Source organism: Streptopelia decaocto (assembly GCF_964273445.1).
Source record: "Streptopelia decaocto genome assembly, chromosome: Z".
In the NCBI taxonomy this organism is placed as follows: Eukaryota; Metazoa; Chordata; class Aves; order Columbiformes; family Columbidae; genus Streptopelia; species Streptopelia decaocto.
Genome location: NC_138657.1, coordinates 19,570,674 through 19,596,637, shown reverse-complemented (window position 1 = coordinate 19,596,637; position 25,964 = coordinate 19,570,674). Strand labels below are relative to the sequence as shown.

At 40.7% G+C, this 25,964-nt stretch overlaps 1 protein-coding gene across 3 annotated transcripts in view; it reads right to left on the bottom strand.

The window, feature by feature from the left end:
- Positions 1–10,361, bottom strand: part of TTC39B (tetratricopeptide repeat domain 39B) — a 76,300-nt gene extending 65,939 nt beyond the window's left edge. The window contains exon 1 of one of the 3 annotated variants that reach the window (XM_082074973.1): positions 10,135–10,361. Coding sequence is in view for 1 of the 3 variants with exons in the window: in XM_082074969.1 (XP_081931095.1) it covers positions 9,491–9,541 (51 nt within the window). In the remaining 2 variants the exon portion in view is untranslated. Of the gene's footprint in view, positions 1–9,490; positions 9,571–10,134 lie in introns of those variants that run through there. The other 2 variants (XM_082074972.1, XM_082074969.1) reach the window with 2 other exon arrangements.
- Between the last annotated feature and the right edge of the window lie 15,603 nt (positions 10,362–25,964).

Here is a 25,964-nt window from a genome sequence, read left to right as displayed (position 1 = left end):
GTAGTTTACTGCAGCCAAGGACAGGAGGAGAATGCTTCAGGGACAACTGAGAAGACAAGCCCTGTCTCCTGACCATACGCTACATCCCATGGTTGCAACTCAAACTACTCAGAGGAAGCACATGAGCCCCTTCCTACTACCCAACGTCTAGTCCTAGTCCCTGTGCTCTTTTTTCACTACTCCTTCAGTTGTGCCAGCGCAGTCACCCTCGATGACACACCTGTAAGCTGAATGACTCTGTTGACTCAGCAGAAAATCCCAAAAGCAGGGCACCATGGACACAGAGCTGTACAGTCTCCCCAGTAACCACTTGCCTACTTTCCCTCAGAGACACAAACATCCTCCTCTCCATGCAGGCACATCGCTGCTTACAGCTGCACACTCACTTCTATACTACTCCAAGGTACAACTCACAACCAGTGTTAATTCAGAAACCAGTCAAAAGGAGTCTTCCACCACAGAACACTGAACTGTAGAAGAGAATAAATACAGAGTATGAGTTGCAGAAGCATCCTCCTGCCTGGGACCTGATTTGTGACACAGACGTACTCTATGCCCTAGTTTCCAGTTCACAAAAAAATACAATGTTGGGACAACTTGCATTTACTTTGCACTTCCACTACAAGCGTGTCACTTAACCAAATCAAATGGAAGATTAAGAACCCCACCATTCAAGTAAGTGAAATAAACTTTCAAAGAGCCCACCATAATATATATGTGTATATATATATACATATATATTTTTTTTTACTTGGACCTTAACATTCCTTACTGAGAAATACATAACTCTGAAAATTAACTACACAACTTGTGCCATGCCTTCTACCCATCATGACTTGAATTTACATAGTTCACATTTAGCAGAAGTCACCGCATGTCAGCAAAGTGTCAGACTAATGATTCCATCTTCTACAAGTGCCTGGCCATGAGCTACCCCGTATTTTCCACTGATAGAGGGAGCTATAGCCATATATAGCTCTTTAATCCAAATTACATTAAAAGACACAGACACTGAGCTGCTGCTGAATCTCTCTTTCCCAAGGTTTTAAAGAGACTTTGCTTAAGCTCAGTAGAACGCAGCTTAACAGAGCCAGCCACTTCAGTGGTGTCAAGTAGCAGTACACAGGCAGATACGTTTAACAGGATTTTCCAGAGTTGCACATGTTTTTCATGCTAAGATTCTCCATCTGGACAAGGCACAGATTTAGATATTCTTTAATACTATGTTTAAGCCACTGACTCTTACCTTAAAAGTTCTTCCTCTTGTCCAAGTCAAACATTTAAATTTAGATAAACTGCTTTGTCTCCAAAGTTTAATTCTTATGCTGCTCATACTTCCCTTGACAAAGAACATCACAATTAACATAATTAACTTCTTACAAAGATGTAAGGATATAATAACATAATAATTGGATAAAAATGGCTCAAACACCCCCACCATCTCCATTCTCCCTCAACATAGTTTAATAGCATTACTTTTCAAAATATTTTTCTTGCTATGAAGGCCCTAACAAACTGTACTTCATAAAGTATTAGTTATGCTACAGTTTATTAAAAAAGAATTAAAGAAGCACTTAAGCTTCGCATCACATACTATGACACTTTTCAAAGTCGTCTTTTGCAACTGTTTTCACGACAAATGGTCTCCCCAAATTAAAGTGGGAAAGTTTTATAAAGAATATGGAACACTTACGCTTTTGATATTTTTCTTCAGCACCTCCTAACTAGGTGAACTACACAAATCCTAAAGATCTGCGTAAGCTCACCTAAAAAGCCTCTTCACCAAAGCCACAACTGGTAATTCCACATCTCCACAGTATTTCAGCAGCAAGCTCAGGTTCTGCAACATGACCTTAGAATAGCCATTTAACAATGATTTAATACTCATACTTCTTTTTTTAAAAAATGAAAATATTAAATGAAAAAAAGTAATGTGGTCCAGCCCTGGAAGCTTACTAAGTTTTCAGAAAAGTGTTGGGGGGGGGGGGCGTGAAAGAAAGGAAAAAAAAACATGACACAGAGGGCAAGTTTAGTTAGTTGCCCCGCTGGATTGGGTATCAACAGTCCAAAGGCAGAGAACCCAGACAAAACATCTTCTTCCTATGCCATTATTTCTCCATTAAAATAAAAGCCATTATGACAAATTCTACCTTTATAATCACACTTTCCTAAACTAAAGCTAATAGGAATATTTCTTCTTTCTTCTGGCCACCCACTGCTAGTTACAGCCAAGTATTACTACTCACTAAACACTACGCTTAGAACAACCAGTACTGCCAATCCAATAGCTGCCAGACACAGAAATTACTGTCTTCAGAAACAAGTTTCCTCCAAATCTCCCTGTTTTGATGACATACTGTCCTTGTACATTCTCCAATAAGAGGATTTCTGGAGAGCAAGACTGCACATGATGTTTGCTCCTGGAGATGAGAAGAAATGGAATCAGTGCTGCACACCCAAACACTGGCTTGGAAATTTTATCTACTACTCCATTGCACAGTGAAGGCACCAGAGGAGTCAAATAAAAACACAATACATTCACCACATCATAACGAAAAATATCACTGCTATGAAGGTCTGAGTTATTAGATTATCTTGCCTTACTATGTCATAACAGCATTGCTTCCTTACTCCAGAATAAGATGACAAGCAAGGCTTCACTTGCTTGGTAAGAAGCTCTTGTTTTCAGCGCCTGGTGTTTGGGCATAAGTCCACAGGTCTGTGATATCTACTTAATATTTACTTAGCTGAAATGTTTTTTGAACATGAGGGGGCTTAGAGAAGCAGAAGCAGCAATTTTTAGCACTCACACACAAAAGTCTCACATTTCTGACCATCTAAGCAGACACCTCGCCACCTATGGCACACAGGTCTTGGACATGTACAGACTTTAACCAGAATACACATCCGCAGCAGCACAGATCCACCTCTAAAAGCTGATTTTCACATCTTTGGTTGCAAGAGCAGTGTCCCACCATTTCTGCCCCCTCAAGTATAATACTGTTTTTATTAATCCAGAAGAAACAGCACGTGTGAAAATCACTGCCTGCCAGATGGATGTGGCCTGTCAGGCTGTACTCCTGCCAGCCTGTTGCCAGCAACTAGGACCTTATCTCCACCTTCTGTGCTGGTGCCACACAGGAAGAGAAACACCTATGACTTATTTGAAACTCACCTTGCTACCACAAGTCCCTTTGGTTAGGTAAGCTGCAGCAGACCTACTTAACAAGACAGGAGGCATAGGACCATAAATGTTTATCAGCTACTCATAAGTTGAGTCATCCTGGTCCATGCTGCTACGTAACACACAGTCTACCGAGAAGTAATTAAGTTCCTCTTCTCTTTCAGCACGCAACCTCTTTGCCAAGAGATGGGTCCATCAAGAGCCTTTATCCAAGCCAAGTCATTGACCTCTAGCAGTTTCAACAAGTCCATGGGGCCCAGAGGATTTTCCAAGCATACTGGCACTGAAGTGTCCATACAGGAAGAACAGATTCTCACACAGATTTACTGGAACTACAAGAAGTAACCTATTTCATTTTAAGTTTATGTATGAAGTAGAACTGTCTTTCCATACAGTGGATGGCATACTTTTGGCTGCAATTGCCAAGACAGCTATACCTGCAAGGACAGTAACTTCCACTGCTCAAAGTAAAGGTTTAGTTAAAAGATATTAGATACTGCTTTCCACGACAGAATCGCAGTTCAATATTCAAAGAAAAGCCAAAACTGTAATAAAAAGCTGGCTCTCCTTCTTTGTTCTACTTTTTTTCCATCTATATACACAATAAATACCACCACCCCACAAAAAAACAACAACAAAAAAACAACAAAAAAACAAAACAAAACAACAACAACAAAAAACAAACAAACAAACAAAAAAAACCCAACAAAAAAAACACCCTCACCACATTAAAAAGCACAGAAAAGAGATGTAAAGGCAAATTATAACAGACAAACAAATTCACTTCACAGGTACTCAGCTCTCACAGACATTTATCTGTCAGCTTAGTTTCCCTACAGGCAGCTGGCCCTTTCCACAGTGACCCCACCTTTTCCCATATCCCTTGGATCTTTTATCCCTCACTCTGAGGAGGAACAGCATGCTGATTAACCAAAGTGAACATTAAATAAGAATGTTTAGCTGGAACACATTACATATGCTTCCTTTTGCCTTCCAGGAAACCAATAAAGACTTAAGCCACACTTCTTTTTATCTACCCAGTTTTCAAATTCGGTCAGAGGCAACCAAGGAGCTCAAATGGATGGATGAAGCAAACTCTAGGGAGCCCAAAAAGAAACAGAAAAATGTGAAAAATAAAAATCTCATAACAATATAGGTAACATAAAACTGGAGTACACAGTACACCTCCTTACCTTGAACAGGTGGTCAAAAGGAAAAATAATACCTCTCAACAGGTAACCCTGTTATAGTTAGTTGTATTTTGCTTTTGTAAACTGTATCCAAGATTCTTGTCTTATCTTGAAATTTCACAGATGGTATACAAGGTTTTGTCTCTTAGTTTGAGAGTAGGGAATTAAAATTAGTTCTATTAGTTCTCAGTAAGTCCTTATCTTATCTTGAACGGAAAGGATGTGCATCCAAGAAACCTTGAGGATGTGCATCCAAGAAACCTTGAGGATGTGCATCCAAGAAACCTGAGTATTTTATAATGAGTATAGGAATAGTGCGCATGTGCAGTGACAAAAGGTAAAAAGTTCACAAGTGAAGAAGACTCCTTACTTCATCCTGAAGACCCCCTGAACGACCACCAGAAGACACTGCGCATGTTTAGAGTAGTTCCAAGGGGTTGCAACTGATATTGTGAAATAATGATGTAATCTGATGAATATGCAAAACACACGTTGTAACCCTAATGAATATGTATGTAACCAAATTGTATAAATGTAGTGGAGTTTGAATCAGTGGTCGAAGCCAGCTTTGGGTGCGAACCCCTGGTTTCCCAGCGCTGAAATAAAAGCACCGCATATAACTACATCCGTGGTTATGTGTTCTGTTTGCTAACAACCCCACGGATAAAACAAAGTTTTATTTGAAATGAAGAACCTTGGAAGCTTGGAAGCAGAGACAGCAACCTAATTTTATTAAAAAAAAAAAAAAATACTAGTCATGCTGAATTTTCCTGTGGTCCTTTTCTCGTTTGTGCTGCTGGAATAGCTTGCCTCTCAGATGTAGATGTGCTCTAACAGTAGGAGAGGCCAAAACAGAAGAGAGAACAGATGAGCTATGTGCCAAAGCTGACACTTTCCAATAAGCTGACAAAAGGAGTTCATATGTTATGTTCTTCAGTTGAACAAGATCTACTTCTCAGAGACAAAACCATACAAATCAGATTAGTATGTCTTAAGCACAATCATTCTTCATGAAAGCGCCCTCGCTACCCCTTTCCAACTCCATAATCCAAACACCTTATTCACTTTTTAAGGTGAAAAAGTGTTGCAACCAGAGGCTAGCTAGTTCCAGCTTCAGAAAGTCTCTAGAGGAGTGCAGCTACCACTGTTTCCCACCACCGAGACTCCTCTTCCAGGCTGGAATTACCAAACAAAAGTGGTGAAGAGTCCTCAGCACAAACATGAGAGAGAGAACACTTGGTGATGTAGGGTTCTATAATTTATTCTGAAGTACATTATTATATTAAGCTAATGATGGAGAGAAGCACAACAATAGCAAGTTCTTTGATCATAAGTGCAGCAGCTGCTGCAGCAGTGGATGAAAAGCTTGAGTACTTAGAGTAGCAACCAGTACTAAACACCTTTTGACTTACAGACAATGCTGGTTTCATTTTGAAATTAGCTCTGAAGATAAACTGTCCAGACTGATAAAGCCACCCTGTACTGTGTCTGTCCCTGCTTCAGCAGTTCAATAGAGTACAGGGTACATCATCAGACCTTCATTACCTAAATTTTCCTTAGTAGGTTAGTTTAGAGCTGAGGCACAGATTAGCTGAATTGGCCAAGCTGTCTTTAATACAAGCCTTGGAGTTAACCACAGCAAGGGCACCAAATCACTTTCAGATCTGTGTATAATCCTTAGCCTGGCTGACTGTGGCCACATAATGCATTTTTTTTTAGCTTCTAGATACTTCTTGATCGTGATCCTTTCTGTCTGACCACAACCCTCACATGCACAAACACCAAGGTTGGGTTTGTTGGTTGTTTATTTTTTTAATGGATAGGGAATCCCCAAGTAACCAATTAAGCTGGCTTTAAGACTTTGAAAAACCAGGGCAGCACAGAGTGAACTTAATGGGAAGCAGATCTGACCCACTATTTTAAGTAATCTTTAGACGGGGGGGTGGAGAGGGCTTAAAGTTTTGCCTGAAGACTCTGCAGTGGCTGGGAGTGCTATTTTGCCCTTAAAGTTAAGCATATCTATCCTAGATTGCAACCTGTTCCAAAAGAATACTCGCATAAGTACTTTGAGTAGGTGAATTCAGTGTCATATAGTGGTTTAAGTGCCAATGGCATATCACCCTGTGAGTTCACAGCTGGGCCTACCACAGGTGGGCACTTTCACTTTGATCATGTAGCATCCAGGGAACTGCTTCCTAGCAAAGGACGACCACATGCACTCTAACACCCAGGAAGCAACACTACACATGAAAATTCCAAGTTTAACACCCATTTGTTTTCCCAGATGAGCATACCCATAACACTGTGTCATTAATACGACCTCTTAGGCTTAGGTCTCCAATTCCTGTTGGAGTTCGTTCGTTTTTTAAAGAAGAGGAACACTGGACTACTACACTTGCATTAGCTGGGAAAAAAAACCCAAACACTCATTTACAATTCATATCACTTCCTCACCATGCCCACTGGAAAGCCACAGCTGAAGTACAACAAGGCATAAATTAAAAAAAAAAGACAGATAAACATGGTATCTGGCACTTCCTTGAGCTGCAAGAAGCATAAGGAAAACTACAAATTTAATGCATCAGGAACTACAGCAGGGGGGCAGATACCTGCTACCTGAAGCTTGGACTTCACAAGCGAAGTTTTTGGTGGTCAACGTCCTGTTAAGCAGGAACCAACTTCAAGGTTTAATGTAACAAACTCTTCTTCAAAGTCTGGGAGATGAGCAAGCATTTGCAAGTCCCTGCAAAGCAAAATTCTGTGCTAAAAGCTATGTTTGTATAGTACTAAGCATGTGCACTCAAATCATAAAGTAGAGTTCCCATGTGCCACGTTCCACATTAACAATGCTATTTAGATGCATGCAGCTCTTAAGAACAAAGCTAATAGTAACATTCCCCAGCTTTAGTCTCCTAACATCATAACTGTTGCAAACACTTAAAAAAAAAAACCCACACACAAAACCCACTAAGACACTTAAAAACAACTATCTCATACCTAAAGTGCTGAAATCACACTGAGCTTATTAGTAATGAGATCGTGTAGGGAAAGGCAGCATACAGTGGCCTAGACAACTTCTGTTACAGACACAGCAACTTTCCCCAAGATCAAGCCACTGTCTGTCCTCTCTTCCTGAACTCTGGGATCTCACCAGGAAAAATCCAAGCACTTATTCCATTACCAATTCTGGTCTTTTTCAGACTCCAGAGAATCACGCACAAGTCTCTGCAATGACCATGAGGTCTTTCAAGATCATCTGGAGAAAGCTTTGCACTTTTTGCAGACTATTGGTCAAATAACCCTCTGCCAGGTGCTTTTATGCCTACCTTTCCATTTGTTTGCATGGCAGCTTTTTTCCCTCCAATAAAATATTCACACTTAACAGCAAACTGTGAAAAATATTCTTCCCTATTGCTCACACAGGGCAGCTGGGCTACAACTAAGTTACTAAATACCTGTTTTGACAACTGTGAATTCCAACCACTTGCTTACTGAGAGCAGCAAGCATTGGTTAATAACTTGTTCTCACTGGTACTACTCCTATTAGAAACAAAAACTCAGATTCACAGAGATCACTCCACGATTTTGCAGTGATTCACTGCAGCATACAATGAGATTTAAGCACTTCACATCCTTTTCACATTATGCTTCCAGACTATAACCTTGGGAAGTAGCAACTTTTATGGCATGCTCTGACATATAGTCTAGTAAATATCCCCCCCTTCCAACCAATAAAAAGAAGATGATGATTTTTATTATCTCTTCCACGAACGGCTTCTGCAACTGCCAAATACAAAGCATGAGGATTCATCCAAATGACACAGCATACCAAGTCCTACACATACATTTGTCAGTTGCCCTGCTGTATGAAGCACTGCCTCACCTTAGGAATGAGGCACTGGTCACAGGCCTGCTGGCAAAATTCATCCTAACAAGGTTCTAAAAAAAGAAAAAAAAACCCTAAACAACTATTGTGTACTCAAATGACTCATAAGTTTTCTTCAGCAAGGTTTGGCCAGAGGTATGCCGTATAAACCTTTTTGAAGAAGCCACTGAAAGTAGGCAATGCTTAAAATTATTCGGTTTAGACTGTACAGTCAGAAATCAAGTCAACATTCCAAGATGTGCTTGCTGGGACTCTGACCTACGGTGTTCAAAAGCACTCTCCAGTTAAAAACGTTTCAGTTTTGCAGCACCCTTCTCAAAAGCTACTCTAGGAGATCCCTTACCCTCACCAGCTTCCTGAGGAGTGTTACCAATGATTCTGCTATTGCACTTTTCTGGACTGAGAGATCTGAAGAAAGTCTAAAAGATGGGTGATCGTTTTCACAGATTTGCGTTTGGGCTGTTTAAAGGACCTTAAACCAAAACAACAGTAAAATGATAAACTCCAGTTTATAACACTCCTTACACCAACCACAGTTCTGCCTGATCTCACTTCCCAGACACAGAACCTGCGGAAGACCTGTGGCACACGGTGCCTACAAAGGACAAACCGCACCCTCCCAGCCCACCCTGGCGGTAAAGTCTTCCTTTCCCCGCCACCCTCTCGCTCGCACGCCCACTCGCAGCCGGCGGCGCAGCCGGACGTTCCACCGCGCAGCTGCCAGCGGTGCTGCCCGCACACCTGCCCGCGGCGCCCGGCCGGGGCTGCGCGGGGGTCGCCGCCGGGAGAACCGCGCACTGGGGAAAGGGCGCAGCAAACTCGCACGAAGCAGCGGAGGAGCGCAGCTCTGACGCGGAGTTGGTTTGTTGTTTTTTTTTGTTTTGGGGTATTTAAAAAAAAAAAAAAAAAAGGAAGAAAAAGAGGAAAATAAAAGCGGACGGCGGGTGGTGCGGGAAGGGGCTGCCCGCGGCCCCGCCACCGAGACAACTTCCCGCAACTCCCGGCGGCACCTTGTCGCCCGCGGCCGGGCCGGCCCCGGGAGGAGGCGGCTGCCCGGCTGGCCGCCCGCCGGCCCCAGCGCGGCGGCAGGAGGCGGCGCGGGGCAGGTGAGCGACCGGGATGTCGGCGCAGCGGGGGCCCGCCCGCGCCCTTCCCCGCCGCTGCGCCCGCAGAGGAGCACCGGCCGCTGCCCGCAAGCCCGCTGCCCTCTCACCACCTCCCTCCGGTTACCTCCTCGCCGCCACCGCCGCTCTCCTCCGTGCCGTTTCCTACGCTCGCCATGTTCCCGCTCCGCTGCCCGCCGCGCCGGGCTGACTGCGGCCGCCGTGCCCCGTCCCGCTCCCCACCGCACGGGGGTGGTCCCCGCCCCCCGCACTTCCCGGACGACCCTGCCCGGCCGCGCCGCCTCCCGCCTCGTCCGTGCGGGGCCGCGCTCGCCACCTCCCCGCCGCCCCACCGCTCCGGAGGCCTCGCCCCCTCATTTGCATCGCAGGCCTCGCCCCCGCTCGTCGCGGCCTGTGGCTCGCTCGGTGCCCCGGCCGACCCTCGCCTCTTCCCGCGCGGTCCCTGCGCCCCTGGGCGGCCGCTGGGGCTCCAACACGCCCCGGGCGGCAGAGAGGTACCCCTAACACCGTTCCGGCCCCTCGGAGCGGCCGAAAGATGAGGTTGGCCGACTCGGCCTTTGGGGCAAGTAGAGCATCGTCCCAAAGTCATGCCGAGAGCTCTCCCCCCGTGGTGCCGCCCTCCTTCCTGCGGCCACACGCCACTGCGGCCAGGGGCACCGGCCGGAGTGTGGTGGAGCTTCGTTCAGTCGTTCCTGCGGTTCCTCAGTGTCCCTTCAGCCCCCCCAGTTCCATGGACGGTGCCCAGCACACCTGAACCACAGCTGCCAGATTGCTGTTCCCGTGCGGTGCACCACCAGCCACCTTCGGGACTTGCCGCGGAGCCCAGCCAGCTGTTGTAGAGGAAAGCAAGCACGGGCTGTGCTGCTGTGCCTGCTTTGGACCTTGTCTGAGCAGTACATGCAAGTAAACCAACCCCACGAGTCTGTTGTTCTCAGTCTGTTCCAGGTATTCAACACCAGGAGTCCAGGAGGAACTTGCACCTACAATCCTTCAGCACCCTGTGGCCAGGCTGTGTGCAAGTGCTGCTTCATCGCCGTGCTGACTACCATTTGAGAATAAAGTTTGCAAAGCAGCCAGCTCTCTGAGAAGAACTGTTAGATTCCCCCACCCAGCCTTATCTTGTTGTTACCCACAGTATTGTAACGCTTGTTGCTACAGGTCTACCAACTTCCACGTTTCTGTATTCTGCCAGCTGAGGTCACGTTCTACTAAAAAGTAGATGGCGTCACACTCATCTCAACTTCCTACATGTTACTTCTCTGCCACAGCCCCTGTTAAAAATATGTATAGTTTTGATACTCTAGCTGTGATTAGAATCAGAGACACATGAAAAGATAAAGTGAACTGAAAAGATTCAGCTACCCAGGAGGTAGATTCAGTCTAAGAGGTTTTTGCAAGATTTGGGATTACAGTCTAGAGATAAGCAAGGTCCTTCAGTCTAAGAGGCAGAAGTACAGGCTTTCAGTGTAGGCTAGCAGTGTCCCCACCAGTCTTACATAGACTGTACTGCTCTATCTGCTTTGCTATTTTAACTCAGCCAAGCTAAGTAAAAGGCGGAGAGGAACCTAAGTTGAATATGTTCATCTGTCCTGCAGGATTGTACTCTTTTCAGTTAAGGTGCCAGAGACACACCATTCTCCCATACTCCTATTGAGTTTGTTTCTTCACTAGCAAATTGTTGGAATATACTCCAGGAATATTAATATACTGCTGCAGGACTGATCTGAAGCATGCAAAACATACCACTAGTGCAAATGCAGCAGATACTGCCCATACATGCTTTGTATTTGACTCATAGCAGTCACGTCTGCCTGCACAGCTACACCTGAAACTCGTGTTACCACTGGATCAGAATTTGATACTGTTCACGAGAATTATAGAAGCTGAACACATGACTTCCTTTCTATTTTTCAGCTCCAAGGGCAACTGAGATGTACTTTTGCTTAGAGCAGCAGACTGCCTCCATTACAAAACCAGTTTTTAACAAGTATTATTCCCTAACAGAATACAATGGGGTCACAGCATATATGAGAAGGATAGCTAACACATAAGGTTGCCAAGCTCTAGAAACATGGTCCTTCAAGATGAAAGCAGTTATACCATTCTGTAGGAGCCACACACCTAGGCAGTTACGCACTGCCAGTTCTAGTTACAAAGAATAAAAACTTAGCCTGATCCCTTGCATTCTTGTAGAAACTGTTAAGGGACTACAGCATCAGTGCTGAAATCACAACAATGTGCGGAGCCTTTAGTTACAAGTAGTTACTCTAAGCATAGGACACATAACTGCATGAGTCAGGGGTTCAGTTAATATACTCAGCAAGTTCAAGACCAAGGTCTAGCTCAACACCACTTTGTCATGATAAGCTCTTGATAAATTCGATTTATATTGTTATATTATTTCCTCCTCACCAAGCCATTTAGTTCAATTATACTTTTGGTGGGAGATTTAAGACTGTATCTTATCAAAGAACTTTCTCTGGGCAAAACAAAGATGCATGCTAAAATAATAATGGTAAAGATAACTACAAAAGATCATTCCTGAGCCAGGTAGCTAAGGCAGGAAAATTGCTACTGAACTTTGAGTACAGACCGTGTAAATGGCAGAGCCATTACTGAGGTTTGCTTGGTCTTCAACAGGCTGCCACAGGGCATACTCCCATTTAAGTCACAGTAATAATAGTCAAAAGGGCATCTCAAATCCACTCCCCCAAACTGGCTTTAAGCAGTGTAATCATTCTTCCTCTTCTCCCTTGAAATTTAACCATTAAACAAAAGCCGTGTAAATTCATCTCAGTTTTCCATTTCTAAAAAACTAAGCAACACAAAACCCACAACTTCTGAATGAATATGGACAATAATTAATAGATCTTAATCCTCTGAGAAGCCTACTGCAGTTCCCAGCCAGCTCTAGTTTCTATCCATCTGAATGTAGGTATCTGTGCAGCGCAAATTAGGAAGATTATGAGCCGATTACTAGTCTTTCAGAGAGCTTTTCAGTGGACACATTGAAAGGATTTTGCTGAGATCTGACAGAGGAGGGAAGACCTTGAGAGACCATTGCCTTCTGGCTGACATACCCACATAGAATTCCCATGCAGGAAAAGCCTTCCTACATTTTCCTCCATCTTCAGAGCCATCACCTGTGTGCTGCTGTATTAACACTAACTGGATGTTTGACAGTTCTGCTAGTGTTTCCTTTTACAGTATAGCTATTCACCAGAAATGTGGTCATTATAAGAATTAATGGGACAATGAGGAAAAAAAAAAAAAACAAACTATTGACTTTCTATAATCAAATACAGATCAGACAATGATGAAAAGTCCTATTCTGCTCCTCGTTCTCTGATAATACAGAACAATAAAATCAGCTTCAGTATAGACACTTGATACTGATCTAGTTTTCTTGAGGACTAGAAAATAGTCCTTAAGAACAGGCTCATTGTAGAAGGAGGTGCCCAGCAGTGCCAACCCCTGCACTAGCTTTCCTGTATCATTAGACTGTCTCAGACTCACCCAAACAGAAGAACTGTAGGTGATAATCATTAAACAATTAGCAGATTGCCTGATGGAGGCAGGGCAAGCGAGCAAAACAGAAACCAAGTCCCACCTAGTTCCAGAAGTACTCCCTCTGATACTAGCACGGTGCCTGATGTTTGCATGGTATATTGTGAATGACTGATGACCTCTTCTTGCAGAGTGTCTTGTTAAATAAACTGTTAAGGACGTTGGTGAATTGCTGCCTTTTAATAGCATTCATTTTTAATTGGCTCATTTTTCCCTTTGAAACCTTTGGTCCTATTACCAGTCTGAACTGTGTTTTGTCATGTGGTACTTCTATTAGCTTCAAGAAATGGAGCAGTTTACCTGTAAATCCTCTAGTAACTAGAGCAAATGGCACCTTTGAAATTATATTATTTAAGTAGTTGAATCCTTTCCATGTGCTTTTTCTTCACATATTGTACTATTTATACCAGAAAGAGATCTAACTTCACATTACAGAAATCTTCTTTGCCTTACTGACAAAAGTTTTCAAAGTTTGTGGGTTTTGTTTTTTTGTTTTTTTGGTTTTTCTTTTTTGGTTTGTTTGGTTGGGTTTTTTTGTTTTTTGCCAGGAAATATCTCTTTTATCTTTTGTCTATTCATTTTATTATCCTTTCATTGCTCTGAAAACAACATGTTCTGGATTGGACCATCTAAACAGATGGTTGTTATGTGTCCAAGTCATGAGGGAATGGCAACGCCTGAAGGCAATTCCTTCCTCACCCCCACCAAAAAGAAATACTCAAAACCAAACCTGAAATGTCATGTATACATAACAATGTTCTTGTTTCCACAAGAAATAGGAATTGTATCTTTGAGTGAGGATCCTGTGACTTAATGATAGGACAGCAATTTATAATGGCTAAACTGTACCCAAAGGCCTTCCCTTTACACTGTAGGAAAATTTATTTATTTATTTATTTATTTGCTTGTATTTTAACTCCTGTTGATTGATGTAATATCCACATTAAAGGTACTTTTCCTAAAAAACAAAGACCAACAAAACAGACTTGTGTGCATCCCTCCTCTTGTCATGTAGGCTGCCATGTTCAGAAGCTTTTACTGTAATAGCAGGTACGGGTCCCTCTGTTCACTGATTTTGTTGCAGGTTGGGTAGGGACTGTCTCTGTGATTTGCAGCTAAATGTATACATTTAGCTGAGAAAAGACTAAGGTGTCTCATATGGGGACATAAACCTTGTTCAGTACATCATGGCATTTGGCCAGTATATTAGTAAGAGCTTGAGTATAACTCTTCTGGCTCCAAAATTCCACATTAGCCAACAGAGAGAATGGCACGTATTAAGAATAATGTGAGATGTTGTAGTCTCCTACTAAGATTTATTATAATGAAAAGTATTCATTAATAATTTAAGTGCAAGTACTCTAAGTTTCAAATACTCTCTATCTTTAGAGTTGACTTTGAATTTTAACTGTATTGATGATTTAATTAATTCATTCAAGCCACCTGTTCTTTAAGAAGTCCTAAAAATGCAAGGCTTAGATAACCAATTTCTTTAAAATGTTTTTATTTACTTTATCAGTTAAAATTTAATGAACAGATTTAGAGCACGGACAGCTATAGATACACCCAAGCTTGCCTGGTCCATGCTTGCCTTGTCCATGCTTTACACTGGTTGTAGCTGATCTGGCTCTTAATCAAAAGCCTTGTAGACATGCTAAAATGATGCTGTGCCAAACTAATATGCTTCCATGCCAGACTGGTGTACAGCAGTTTTCAAATGTTCCTCCATTAGAGTTGAAAGTGTGCATTCTATATCGAATTCTTCATGTAGTATTTTGTGGCAGCTCCATTGGCCAATGATTTGGCAGGCCATCTGAATGAAATGAGAAACAAAGATAACTACTTCAAAAAGAGATCTGAGGATGAGTGGATTTGTGGACGACTATGCAGGAAAAGCATCTGGCGCTTTTACAGTCTTTTAGTAGCTAATTTTGGGCTTCCTTGAGAAACAAGCAACTACATCCTGTAGAAAGCTCTCCTATGGGTATGCTCTTTGTGAAAATACTTGTTTAAGCCTTATTCTGACTGTAGGCCACAGGCAGACCCTGATGGGAAAATTGGTGTATTAAAGGTGTGCATTTGCCTTGACTTGATCCAATCATAAAACCCATAAAAATTCTCCTGGAGGACAGAATTCAGATGGGTGCTTCTGTTCGCAATGAAGATAAATTCTCCCAAGTAATTCTGCCTTGATTAATATCCTTTGCACTGCGTGGCACAAGTCCAGGAGATGTCAAAACATCAAATAAAGGGTAGATATTTCCTGAGTAATCATTTCCTTTACTGACCACATAAAACCAAAAGAATATTTCTATTTGTGCACAAGCAAAATACCAAAAATATTGAAGAGCATGTAGTCAGGGATTGCCAGACTGTATACAAGATATGAAGAAAATGTTTTCTGAATGCTCTGAGTTTTGTTTACAGAAAGATAGAAGGAGAAGCTTTCATCTGAGAAACAGATGGCCTGGGGCACACAGGTATTCTGACAAAAAAAACTGATTACTATGTCCTTCTCTAATCCATACCAGGATATGAGATCCTTCGTGGGACAAGGTGGTTTGGTATTCCTGTCAATTATGCAGTGAACAGGTCCTTTCTAAGAAAATTTTAGCTCATATTGTTTAACAAGCAGCTCAGAATTTTCATAGTATTTACAATGTCCATACAAATACACAAAATTTTAATTGAACACAGAAGTTTTCTGAGAGGACAAACCACATTTGTTTTTCTTTGATGCAGCAAAATGTAATAAGTGAATAGACAAGAAAATATTTTCCCTGTTTCTAGTTTCTGTATTGATTAGCTAAAAATTATTTTAAAATTCTTTTTTTACTGAAGAAAATAACAATCATTACTAAGAAGAAACAATTTCACTTTTTATTTCACTTTATGCTCTCAAAAGTTTTAAGAAGGCCAAGTGTAGAATATTTTCCGGTTTTGTATTAACTATTCCACTATTGTTTCCCACTTTAAAAGTCCTGATTTTACTTTGGGATTTTTAAAAATCAGTATTGTCTTCAGCATCCTCACTCAGAGATTCAGCATCATGGAACTAAACCAGGTTAGGCTTTTCCAGCACCAGCACCTGAAGCACAGATTCCATTCTCAGAATGTGGGTGCATGAGCAAGTCACCACGGGATGTGGATGCACAGCTAGTTAGCTACTCTCCAGGATTAGCCATCCGAGTACTCGCACTTGTGAAAACTGCAAGGCACTTTTTCTATGAAGGCCAGTAGAATAAGGAACTTATTCTCCATTGCACAAGTTATTGTTACCTAAAATGTTGTAAATTGTCATAGATTTCTTCACCACAATTTGCTTACATTCCTCTGTCTGATATGTCCTTCTATCTATCCTGTCTATTTATCTACATCTCTTTCTTTCTTTCTTTCTTTCTTTCTTTCTTTCTTTCTTTCTTTCTTTCTTTCTTTCTTTCTTTCTTTCTTTCCTCTTCTCTTCTCTTCTCTTCTCTTCTCTTCTCTTCTCTTCTCTTCTCTTCTCTTCTCTTCTCTTCTCTCTCTTCTCTTCTCTTCTCTTCTCTTCTCTTCTCTTCTCTTCTCTTCTCTTCTCTTCTCTTCTCTTCTCTTCTCTTCTCTTCTCTTCTCTTCTCTTCTTTTCTTTTTCTTTTTCTTTTTCTTTTTCTTTTTCTTTTTCTTTTTCTTTTTCTTTTTCTTTTTCTTTTTCTTTTTCTTTTTCTTTTTCTTTTTCTTTCTTTTCTTCCTTTCTCTCTTTCTCTCTTTCCTTCTCTCTTTCTCTCTTTCTTTCCCTCTTTCCCTATCTCTTTCTCTCTCTTTCTCTCTCTTTCGCTCTCTCTTTTTCTCTTTCTCTCTGTCTTTCTCTCTCTTTTTCTCTCTTTCTTTTCCTGTGCCCTTGTATCTGCCCAAAATTTATGGCATATTTGCTTTATTTCACCAAGCCCTTCAGGTAAGTTCTAAAAATTTCTCATATTTCATTAGGTTCATAAAGCTTCAGTCTCAACACACTTAGCGGACAGAAACTAGTTAAGGCTCAAGCAGATCGGTTACATATATGGATTTAAGGAAGTCACACAGGAAGCAAAGTAGGCAACAGACTCAAAGTGCTGCCCAAATACTGGACCTCACAAGTCAGATCAGTCAATGCCTGGAGGTCATGAACAACACCATAAAAAAAAAAGGAAGTTGTGGGCTGACAGCAGTCAGCCCAGTGTGGTGCTCCCCATGCATAGCATGCATTTCCAGACACGTGTCACAGAGCTGTGTTACTAACACATTCAGGCTCCTTGGCACCAAATGCCCTGGCTCCTTCCACGGCAGCAGTAATTCATGTTCTCGCCCCCCTGGCACTGGGAGTGGTTGTGCAGTGACTAGAAGGGCAGGACAATCCCAGCATTGCTTCAGAAGCTGCAGGCAGCCTTCAATTCTATGATGCAAGGATATGCTGGGATTTCTTCACCTTTGCAACAGCCACAGAACTTCCTACAATGTTGAGCCAGTTTACCTTTGTTAGATGTGGGCACTATGTATTTTATGAATAGAGATATGCACATGAGGATTTTATTGTCCTGGAGATCATAAAGTGGTAACAACAGCTGTGGTTTACATGTTCCACAAGTGCGCTCCTGTTTGTTACTTGAAATGTGAGTGTGCTCTTTAATAATATCTTTTAAAAATATATCAAGTCCGAACGTGATCTGAATTCCATTCTTTGCCAATAACATTTATGGGAATCCTTGGGACTTATGTCTTTTTGCACATTCACAAATATATATATGTAGTCTAGCAGAAACATAATTGTGTTGCAAAATAAATTTCGTGGCTATTCCTGACTTCAGCAGTGGTCAGAAAAATGGTTCGCTGACAGCCTGAAGTCAGCTAATATGAAGAAATTAAGAGTTTCCAAATACCAAATGGAGGTGCCCCCAACATCCTCCACATGTCAAGGAAATTAATGGGTTTGGCTTTTTCTAATTTGCCTTTCGACTAGTTACTGAATATGCACTGGTCGTCTGAACGTGCAACCACTGCTAGAGGGCCAGGAAGGGTTTGAGGCAGCTAGTAAATGCTCCCTAAATACTGACAATACAATAATCTAATAATCTTTTCAATTGCCAATAGTGCACACGCATCTTTGAAGCACTAGGTCAGAGAACTGCTAGACTGCTTAGACCTCAAAAAATAAATCTGTGAATATTATAGCTAGACGGAGACACCCTCAGACTGCAATAGATGGAGAGTGAAAGAGAGAAGAAAAAAAAATAGGAAAGCTTTGGATTTTGATACTGTTTACAGACTAATGCATGTGGGCGATCTCTTACTGTAAACACAGATGGCTGTGAGCCACAATAGGTCATGCTGAGAAGCCAAGCATATATTTGTGGGCTTCCTATTTCCCACTGAAGCAATGATAACTCAGCAGAAAGGCATATACTTATAGTCCTTAAAATAAAATCTTTTGGATTAAGCAGTTCTGAATTAAAACCCTTTGTAGATGCATCAAGTTGAGCTTAAGAATGGAGCGTCAGATCATGTTTTCTTTATTGAGTACAAATAAGGGCTGCAGATTTAAGATTAAAAATTTTCTTATAAAGATGGAATTGGAAATTCAATGTCATGGCAGATGTGATCACAAGATTTTATTCCTGCTTGAGCCAGTGTGCAAGGTAAACAATCGTGGAAAATAAAATAGAGCACTGGGATGCAGCCACACGCAAAGACACACATGGATAGGAATGACAACACAGAAAACTTGTCTGGAGCTTGAGTAACTAGTTCTACTGCGTGCCCTGGTACATACTGACTGGATGACTATGTACTGGCTACCTCGTCTTTCCATGCCGTAGTCCTATAATATGGGATAACAAGACTGCATTGCATCAGCAGGGTGTTATTGGGATTGGTACTCTCATAGGTATTTGCATAACCTTGTGAGACCATATAATTACCTACAATATATATACACCACCTGCCTATAATAGGTCTGTGTGCAGATAGCCCAACCTACAAAGCTGAATGGACTTATCTGCAGATTAGTCTTGGCTTATAACCACATATTCCTCTTACTGGGAGTTGTGGGATGGGAGGTGAGGAGAACCACAATGACTGTCTTCTGTCAGTGTCTCCTTGAGTCAGTCAAACCACAGCAGTGGTGTTAGCAGCTAATAGTAACCAAAAGAAGTCTTGTCTCCTAGGGAGCAGCACTAGTAGTTAAACTTGTGTCCCCATACCATAAATCCAGAGGACAGCTCAGACGGCACCAATGCATTTACTCTGTAGGAATCACCCATGCATGGATAACACAAAATAAGGAGTTGTCACCTAAGGTTTCTGCAGCACAAAGCTGTTATGATCCATAATGGGAAACAGAGAGTACAGGGAAGCAGCTGAGCAGACAGTGGTGGCTTAGTTGTTCCTTCTCCCTGTATTGCTGGATTGGTCTCTGGATCAGAGGAGGATGTGGAGAGCATCTTCAGTTAAGAACTTCCATGTGACACACAGCCAGGCTCAGCCAGCTGCTGTACAGAGGGCACATGTCCACTGGGAATGAGGACAGCACACATCCTGGGAGCCACAGAAGCGACAAAATAGATGCAGCTGGGGAAAACAGTGTTTTGAGGACCAAATCAGAGTAACTTTCTGAGGGCACAAACCATCTGCAACCATTCTCCTCTTCATAATGTTCTGCTTAATCAGAGTGTCCAGTTATATACAGTAATTCTCAAAGAATTCAGATCAGCTGAAACTGTCCATTTAACAGAATCCAGATTTATTAGTACTATATTAATAGATATTACTTAAATTGTATTAGATGTGGAAAAGTGCATTAAACATAAGTTTGCAAAATGTCATTTGTAAGAAACTGAAACAACTTTTCAACCCAGCATTTAATGTTAAAATTTTCTCTCACACCTACAGAACTTACCTGCAAAATCAGTGGAAAGAGGGGCACAGAGGATGCTCTCCTTGAATTCTTTGCTATGTTCTTGAGGCCTAATACTGATCTAAAACCGCATTGTCCTTCCTCATAGATTCTTTCTCTCTTCTTTCATTGACAGTAGTGTTGATCTGATCAGCTCTTCATTCCAGATAAAAATAATGCAACAACAGCAACAAAACCCACAATTAAAAAAAAAAAAAAAAAAAGAAAAAAAAGAAAAAAAGAAATCAGTTTTCAAATCGTTCACATGAACTGCCATTTCAGGTTCTCAGTAAATGCTTATTTCTTTCAGTACTGGAAAGTCAATTTATAAGATTTAGATGAGTGCCTAAATTCTCTAAAGAGAGGACTATAGAGGTAAGGATTAAGCAGTTGCTTTTAAAAAGGTTTTAGAGAACTATTTACTCCCAGATGCAGTATTGTTCTGTAGTTAGCTGTGAGTTTGCTATGTCTGTATAATCAGTTAATGAATGCTCTGTATGCTTGAAAGCTTGTCATCTTTTTCCAGCAGTAACATCTGTTCTCACAAAATATCTGATTTCCAACGAATCTCATGCAGCATCGCTTCCAGCGTGCAAATGAATTACAACAACTTCCCTTTCCCTTTTTCTAGTCTAAATCTCTTCTAACAGAAAGATGATTTAATCTTTTATCCGACACTCTTTATTTTAACAGGCTTTAGGCAGCATTTTCTCCTTATTTTCGAAGTGAAATATTATAAGCCTATAAAGTAAGTATAGGACTGTATGAAGCTTAAGCAGCACAGATTTCAGCAACTGAATACTAGCTTTTTCCTTACTAAGAGTTATAGTTAGAAGCTAAAAATTAAAAAGTTTAGCCTGAATATGCACTCACGTGAAAAACTGCCAGGCTGTCCTATTTTGGAATGTCTAAATCTAGAACACATTAGCAATCAGTGAATAATCACTAGTAATTATCATTACTGGCATTTGACAGATTTGTTTAGAGGAATAGCTTCCAGTTTCTGATGATAGCGTATCTCCCTGAAATATGCCTACACAATAAGAAATGTTTGTGACTATTGTCAGTCTTGTCACTAACAGCTGGGCTTTACTTAGTGGATGAGAGATTATTCTGTTGGTGATGGAGTGGGAAGCCTATGTTGAAGGAGGTTACCATACATTTTGTTCTGAAGATATTAAGGTTTGTTTTTACTCTTTTCTGGAGAGGCAAGTTGCCTGGCAGCATGAACAGTCTATCTGCCTCACACAGCTGATATTTTTACTAATGAAGCAGTACGTAGCTTTCATGCCATACCATAAGGAGATGAAGCAAGGTAATCTTTCTAGTAACTTGGACCATAGTGAGATACAAAGATGATGACTGGAATGCTGGATTTAACCTAGAATTTTGGGTGCTATACAGGATGGAAGACTCCATCATGTCTACTGAAGTATAAATTATATCAACAGAATAAATTATTGTAAGAGTTGCCCAACAGACAAACTAGCCAGTGTCAAAAATAAACTTCCAAAAACTCAGACAAAATATCCTGCTATTATCTCCATCCTTAGACACTACAGAAGACATTTCTTGAAAATATTCATAGGCCAACTAATCCCTGCAGTCTGACCTGAGGAATAACAATTATGATGAAACATGTTTGGCAATGGTAGGACTTTTCTGCACCTTTTTCTCTTAAAAAATGAAGTGGCAGTGAGCTGAGCGCAATAAGAAGACAAAAAATGATCAGAGCATCCATCTGTTCTTGCATCCCAGCTCTCCCACTGTGAAAAAACACAGGCTTGCAAAGAACGTAAGAACATGGCAAGTATGTATAATCTTTTCATCAGTTCCATTATTTTGCAGCTCAATAATTCCTTGAGCATGTATATAAGAATCCTCACCAGATTACTCTTCTATTGATTTGCCTGGACTTCTCTTTAATCAGTATAAACCTTAAGGGTCCACAACATTCTGTGCAAGAAATTCCACAGTTTAACTGAGAAGGAGGTTCTTTCAAAGCAGAACATGAGCTTTAGCCCTTCAGATTCAACTCTCACAAGCTACCCATTGAGCTACTCAAGACAAAACAGACTTATTTGTATATAAGGGACAAAGACTGAATAGTGTAGTACCTAAAACAGACTAAGAGGCCTGAAACACCTTTCTCTTGATGTCCCTTCAGGACCCAAAGTGATAGATCTATGTACAGCCAAACTGGACTGCCCTCAAGCTGGGAAACCTGTCACTGACATAACTGGAGAGAGTGACAATCTCATTCGAGTTTACCAAGCAAAGAGTCTAACTGTACACAAAAGGTGCTCTTTCCTGAACCTGCTGGAAGCACAATTCTTCCAGTCAGCTTTCTTATCTAAGCAATGCTGTAACTTCATAATCTTCTCACTCATTACACCTCAATGAATGACACTCATGGAAAGAAAACACAGCATTTACTCGCTTCAAAAAACATTTTCCTGTAAGAGATCACCAGGCACAGAGCAGGAATCAAAAGTGCTCTTCTGCAGAGCAAATTGAAAAAAATTCTCACACTTTTTCTTTTCTTTGCTTTTTTATTTTTTTGCCAGACATAAGCACTTTTGATCAAAAGGCTGTCCAGTAAATACTTTGTTTACTGGCAGCTAGTGGCAGGACAATGAATGTCCATGGATGGTCTCTGGCACTCAGCTAAGGAATTCACCCTGGCAAAAGTAAACATACAATACTTATTTTCTGAAGATACACCAACAAACAGCTTTCAACAAAGAGTATGTATCATTACTTGATACAACAGCAAGAGCTTCAAGTAAGATGGGGACAAGACCCTCAGGTACTGTCAAGAACAATCATCATCAGGCTGGAATAGGGCTGGAATAGGAAGGGATTCCTTGGTAGGACATCACTGCTGGCACTTTGAGCAGAACACTATGTCATAGCTGTCTACTCAACTAAACAACTGTTAATCCTCTGATCTTTCCTCTCTTTGTTCTGTGTACATAGCAAAATGTTGTCCTTGCACAGGACTAAGGGTTCGGTTTTTTTTAAAATAAAAGAGTTATTTATCTGTCAGATGAAGAACATACCCTAAAATACCAACAAGGACTTCTATAGGTAGATTTGAGAGTCAGAAGAACAATAACCACAATACAGTCTTTAGGCTATATCCAGCTCTTTGAGTGGAGACCCTGACCATAAGAGAATAACAGTTTTATGATGTTACAACCCTTCTGGAGTCCTTCAGTTCATCTGCTTTTCACTTCAAAAGACAGCTGACAAACACTCATGTCTGTTTTCAAGTCAGCATCTGTTCAGGACCACTTTTTTTTTTTTTCTTTTTTTCTTAAATGATGGTAAAGTGTACAGATTAAGAGCTGGTGCCTATAGCATAAAATGGCTGTTTATAGCAATTACCCAATTGGGACACACCTTTCTGAAGTCAAAATGTTTCATAAGATATAAGGACTTATTTACTAATTCAAATTTCAAGGAATATTAGTTGAAATCTGGCTCCTTTGCTTTAAGTTTCACAACTAAGCTACAACTACTCAAAATGTTTTTAGATAGGTACAGTCTTGCATATTTCCAAGCCAGTGAAATTTACACTGACATCAAATGTATCTGGCTTTTCTTTGCAAGATATGAAAGACAAAACATGACAACTACTTTTACCAAGAGAAGTAGATAGTACTCCTATGATCATGCCTATAAAACAGAAATTTAAAATTTGAGCAATGAATTATAGTGTTGTGTGACAAGTTTTGTTTCATATTCTGTAAAGGAAAATTCTGAAATGGTGGGGACAATTACCCATCATGCAAATCAAACACGCCCTACTGAGTCTTCAGCTAAAGGGAGATCAAGGATCAGGTGAGATATCTTGCAAATCTTGGATGTCTTCCTGCTTGGTGTCTCATAAAATCTTTGCATGCTTGAACTAGAAAATACTTCTACTAGAACAGGAAAAGTGCCTGGAAGAAATTAATAATTTCTTAGGTCTTAGTACAATCACACTGGCAAAGTGCTAAGTAATTCTGTTGTAGCACTACCTATCCTGCAAATCTGAGCCTTTTCCATAATATTCCACCTCCTTACATAAACTGGTTTGTAAAACTGTACAAGTAAGCATTTTCTTAGTCTTTTGTTAGACTTACGAAATAGCTAAACTGGCAAAATGTTCCCATGCCATAGGAAACTTGTAGTTTGGCATCAGAAAGGGAAAATTTGTTGACTGTCATTGAGACTCACATCAAATTTTCTGGAAAGAAGACTGAAACTCCTAAATTTCTTTTGTATTTCTGAAATTATTTCTATGGCTATGTCTAAGAAAAGACCTTCAGGTGGTCTGATATGTAGCCTATAATGTTGTGAGGAGCCAAACTCCTGCTTGTTATCAGTCTCAGCTGAAGTTGAAATGTGACACATTTTCATTACATAATTTTACATAATCATTGCTTATATGACTGTATAAAACATTTTGTAATAGTGCCCAGTCCACAGCTGTCTTTGGGATAAATAGCTTTTGGATCTTGATGATAGAAAAACCTTGGCAAAATTTCCTGAAAAAATAATGTATATGATCACAGACTAGTATGAACCTGAAAAAGACATCCCATCAAGCTGGATCAAGAACTTAATGTATCCTACATCTTTATGTTACAGTCCTTAAATTGTAATTGTCCCCATAGGCTGTATTATTCCTCTGATGCAAGAAGTAATTTATGTAACATCCTCTTCTGTTTTCCAAAATGCTTTTCACCCATTGCCTGTGACAACATTCCTTAACAACTAAATCTGAACACTCCATTAATTTCAGAAAACCCCATTTTTTCCCAAAAATAAAATCAATAGAATATCTGAAGAGAGTTTGACTCTTAGGCATGAGGGGATAAAACCAGAAGGTTATCTGGTGTGTTGGTAATATGCAAAAATGTCTTCAGTCAAAAGAAGTTCTTGTCCTACAAATATCAGAGACATGTCACGTTTTCTAGCCGGGAATTCTACTAATGGAGTTTCAAGTCCAAATACGATTTCCTGAAGCATTCCTTTCCAACCCATAACAGAAAGCAAATGTGACCTAGTCTATGCCCAAGGTCAAGAATGATATATATGGTGAATCTCCAATGAAGCTGCAAGTGAAAACAGCATCCATGGTTTGCATTCTTGTATTGTTGAAGCGTTTCACAAACCAGTTTTGAAATGAGAATGCTGGGATATTCCCGCTGGAGTAAAAGTTTGGGAAAACAGCAGCAGCTTGAGCTCCTGAGCAAAATTTTATTTATGGCTGTGCATACTCATGACTGAAAATAACATGTAACATACTCTGCAACTGTAGATGGTGTTCACTCTGTGATACTACAGCTTTGTGTCTGACTTCATTCCTTATTCCAGTAATGAATACAAATTCAGATGTAAACATCAGAATTACTTGGGTCAGCAATATTTAAGGCCTGAAGACTAGACCCCTGTTTGGTATAGTTCGAATTGTATGCACCCTTGTTGTCATCCTTAAGCTCGCCTTCTTCTTCTGCTTTCAGCTGTTTTAATGGCAAGCATGAACTAGCATTAGAGGTAGATGGAAACCCTTCAGGGAAATCATTCTGACTGCTCAACATTCATGAAACAAAAACATCGTGCATTCATTTGACTCTCAGGTAATGTAAAAGCAATATTCACGCATTAAGTAGTTCAGAAATTATCAAGAACAAGATGTTTCCTTCTTTTTTTTTTTTTTTTTAATTGTTTCTTTGTACTGTGGGTGACAGTGAAACAACATGCTGCACTCAGGTAAAACAACATGCTGTCCTGGGGAAGTCCTCTCACTTCTGGGCAGAGATGTAAAAATCGGTTTAACTTCTGTCTTTGGAGAGAATTATATTTTAGTAACACAGCTTTCAAATTGCCTGCACCATTTTTAATGTGATCTGTTTAGACATAAAGATCTTTGCAGAGCCTTTATGAATGTATTAATGTGTATTAATATTTTACTTTACTGTAAAAGTAATATAAGCTACTTTTTATCCTGTGTATAGCTGCCTTTTAGGAATACATAATTCCTGTTCACATGTAATAATGAAAGATGCTAGTGGCTGCCTTTGAGAGTCTTTGATGCAAAGATTGTCACACCCTCAGACCA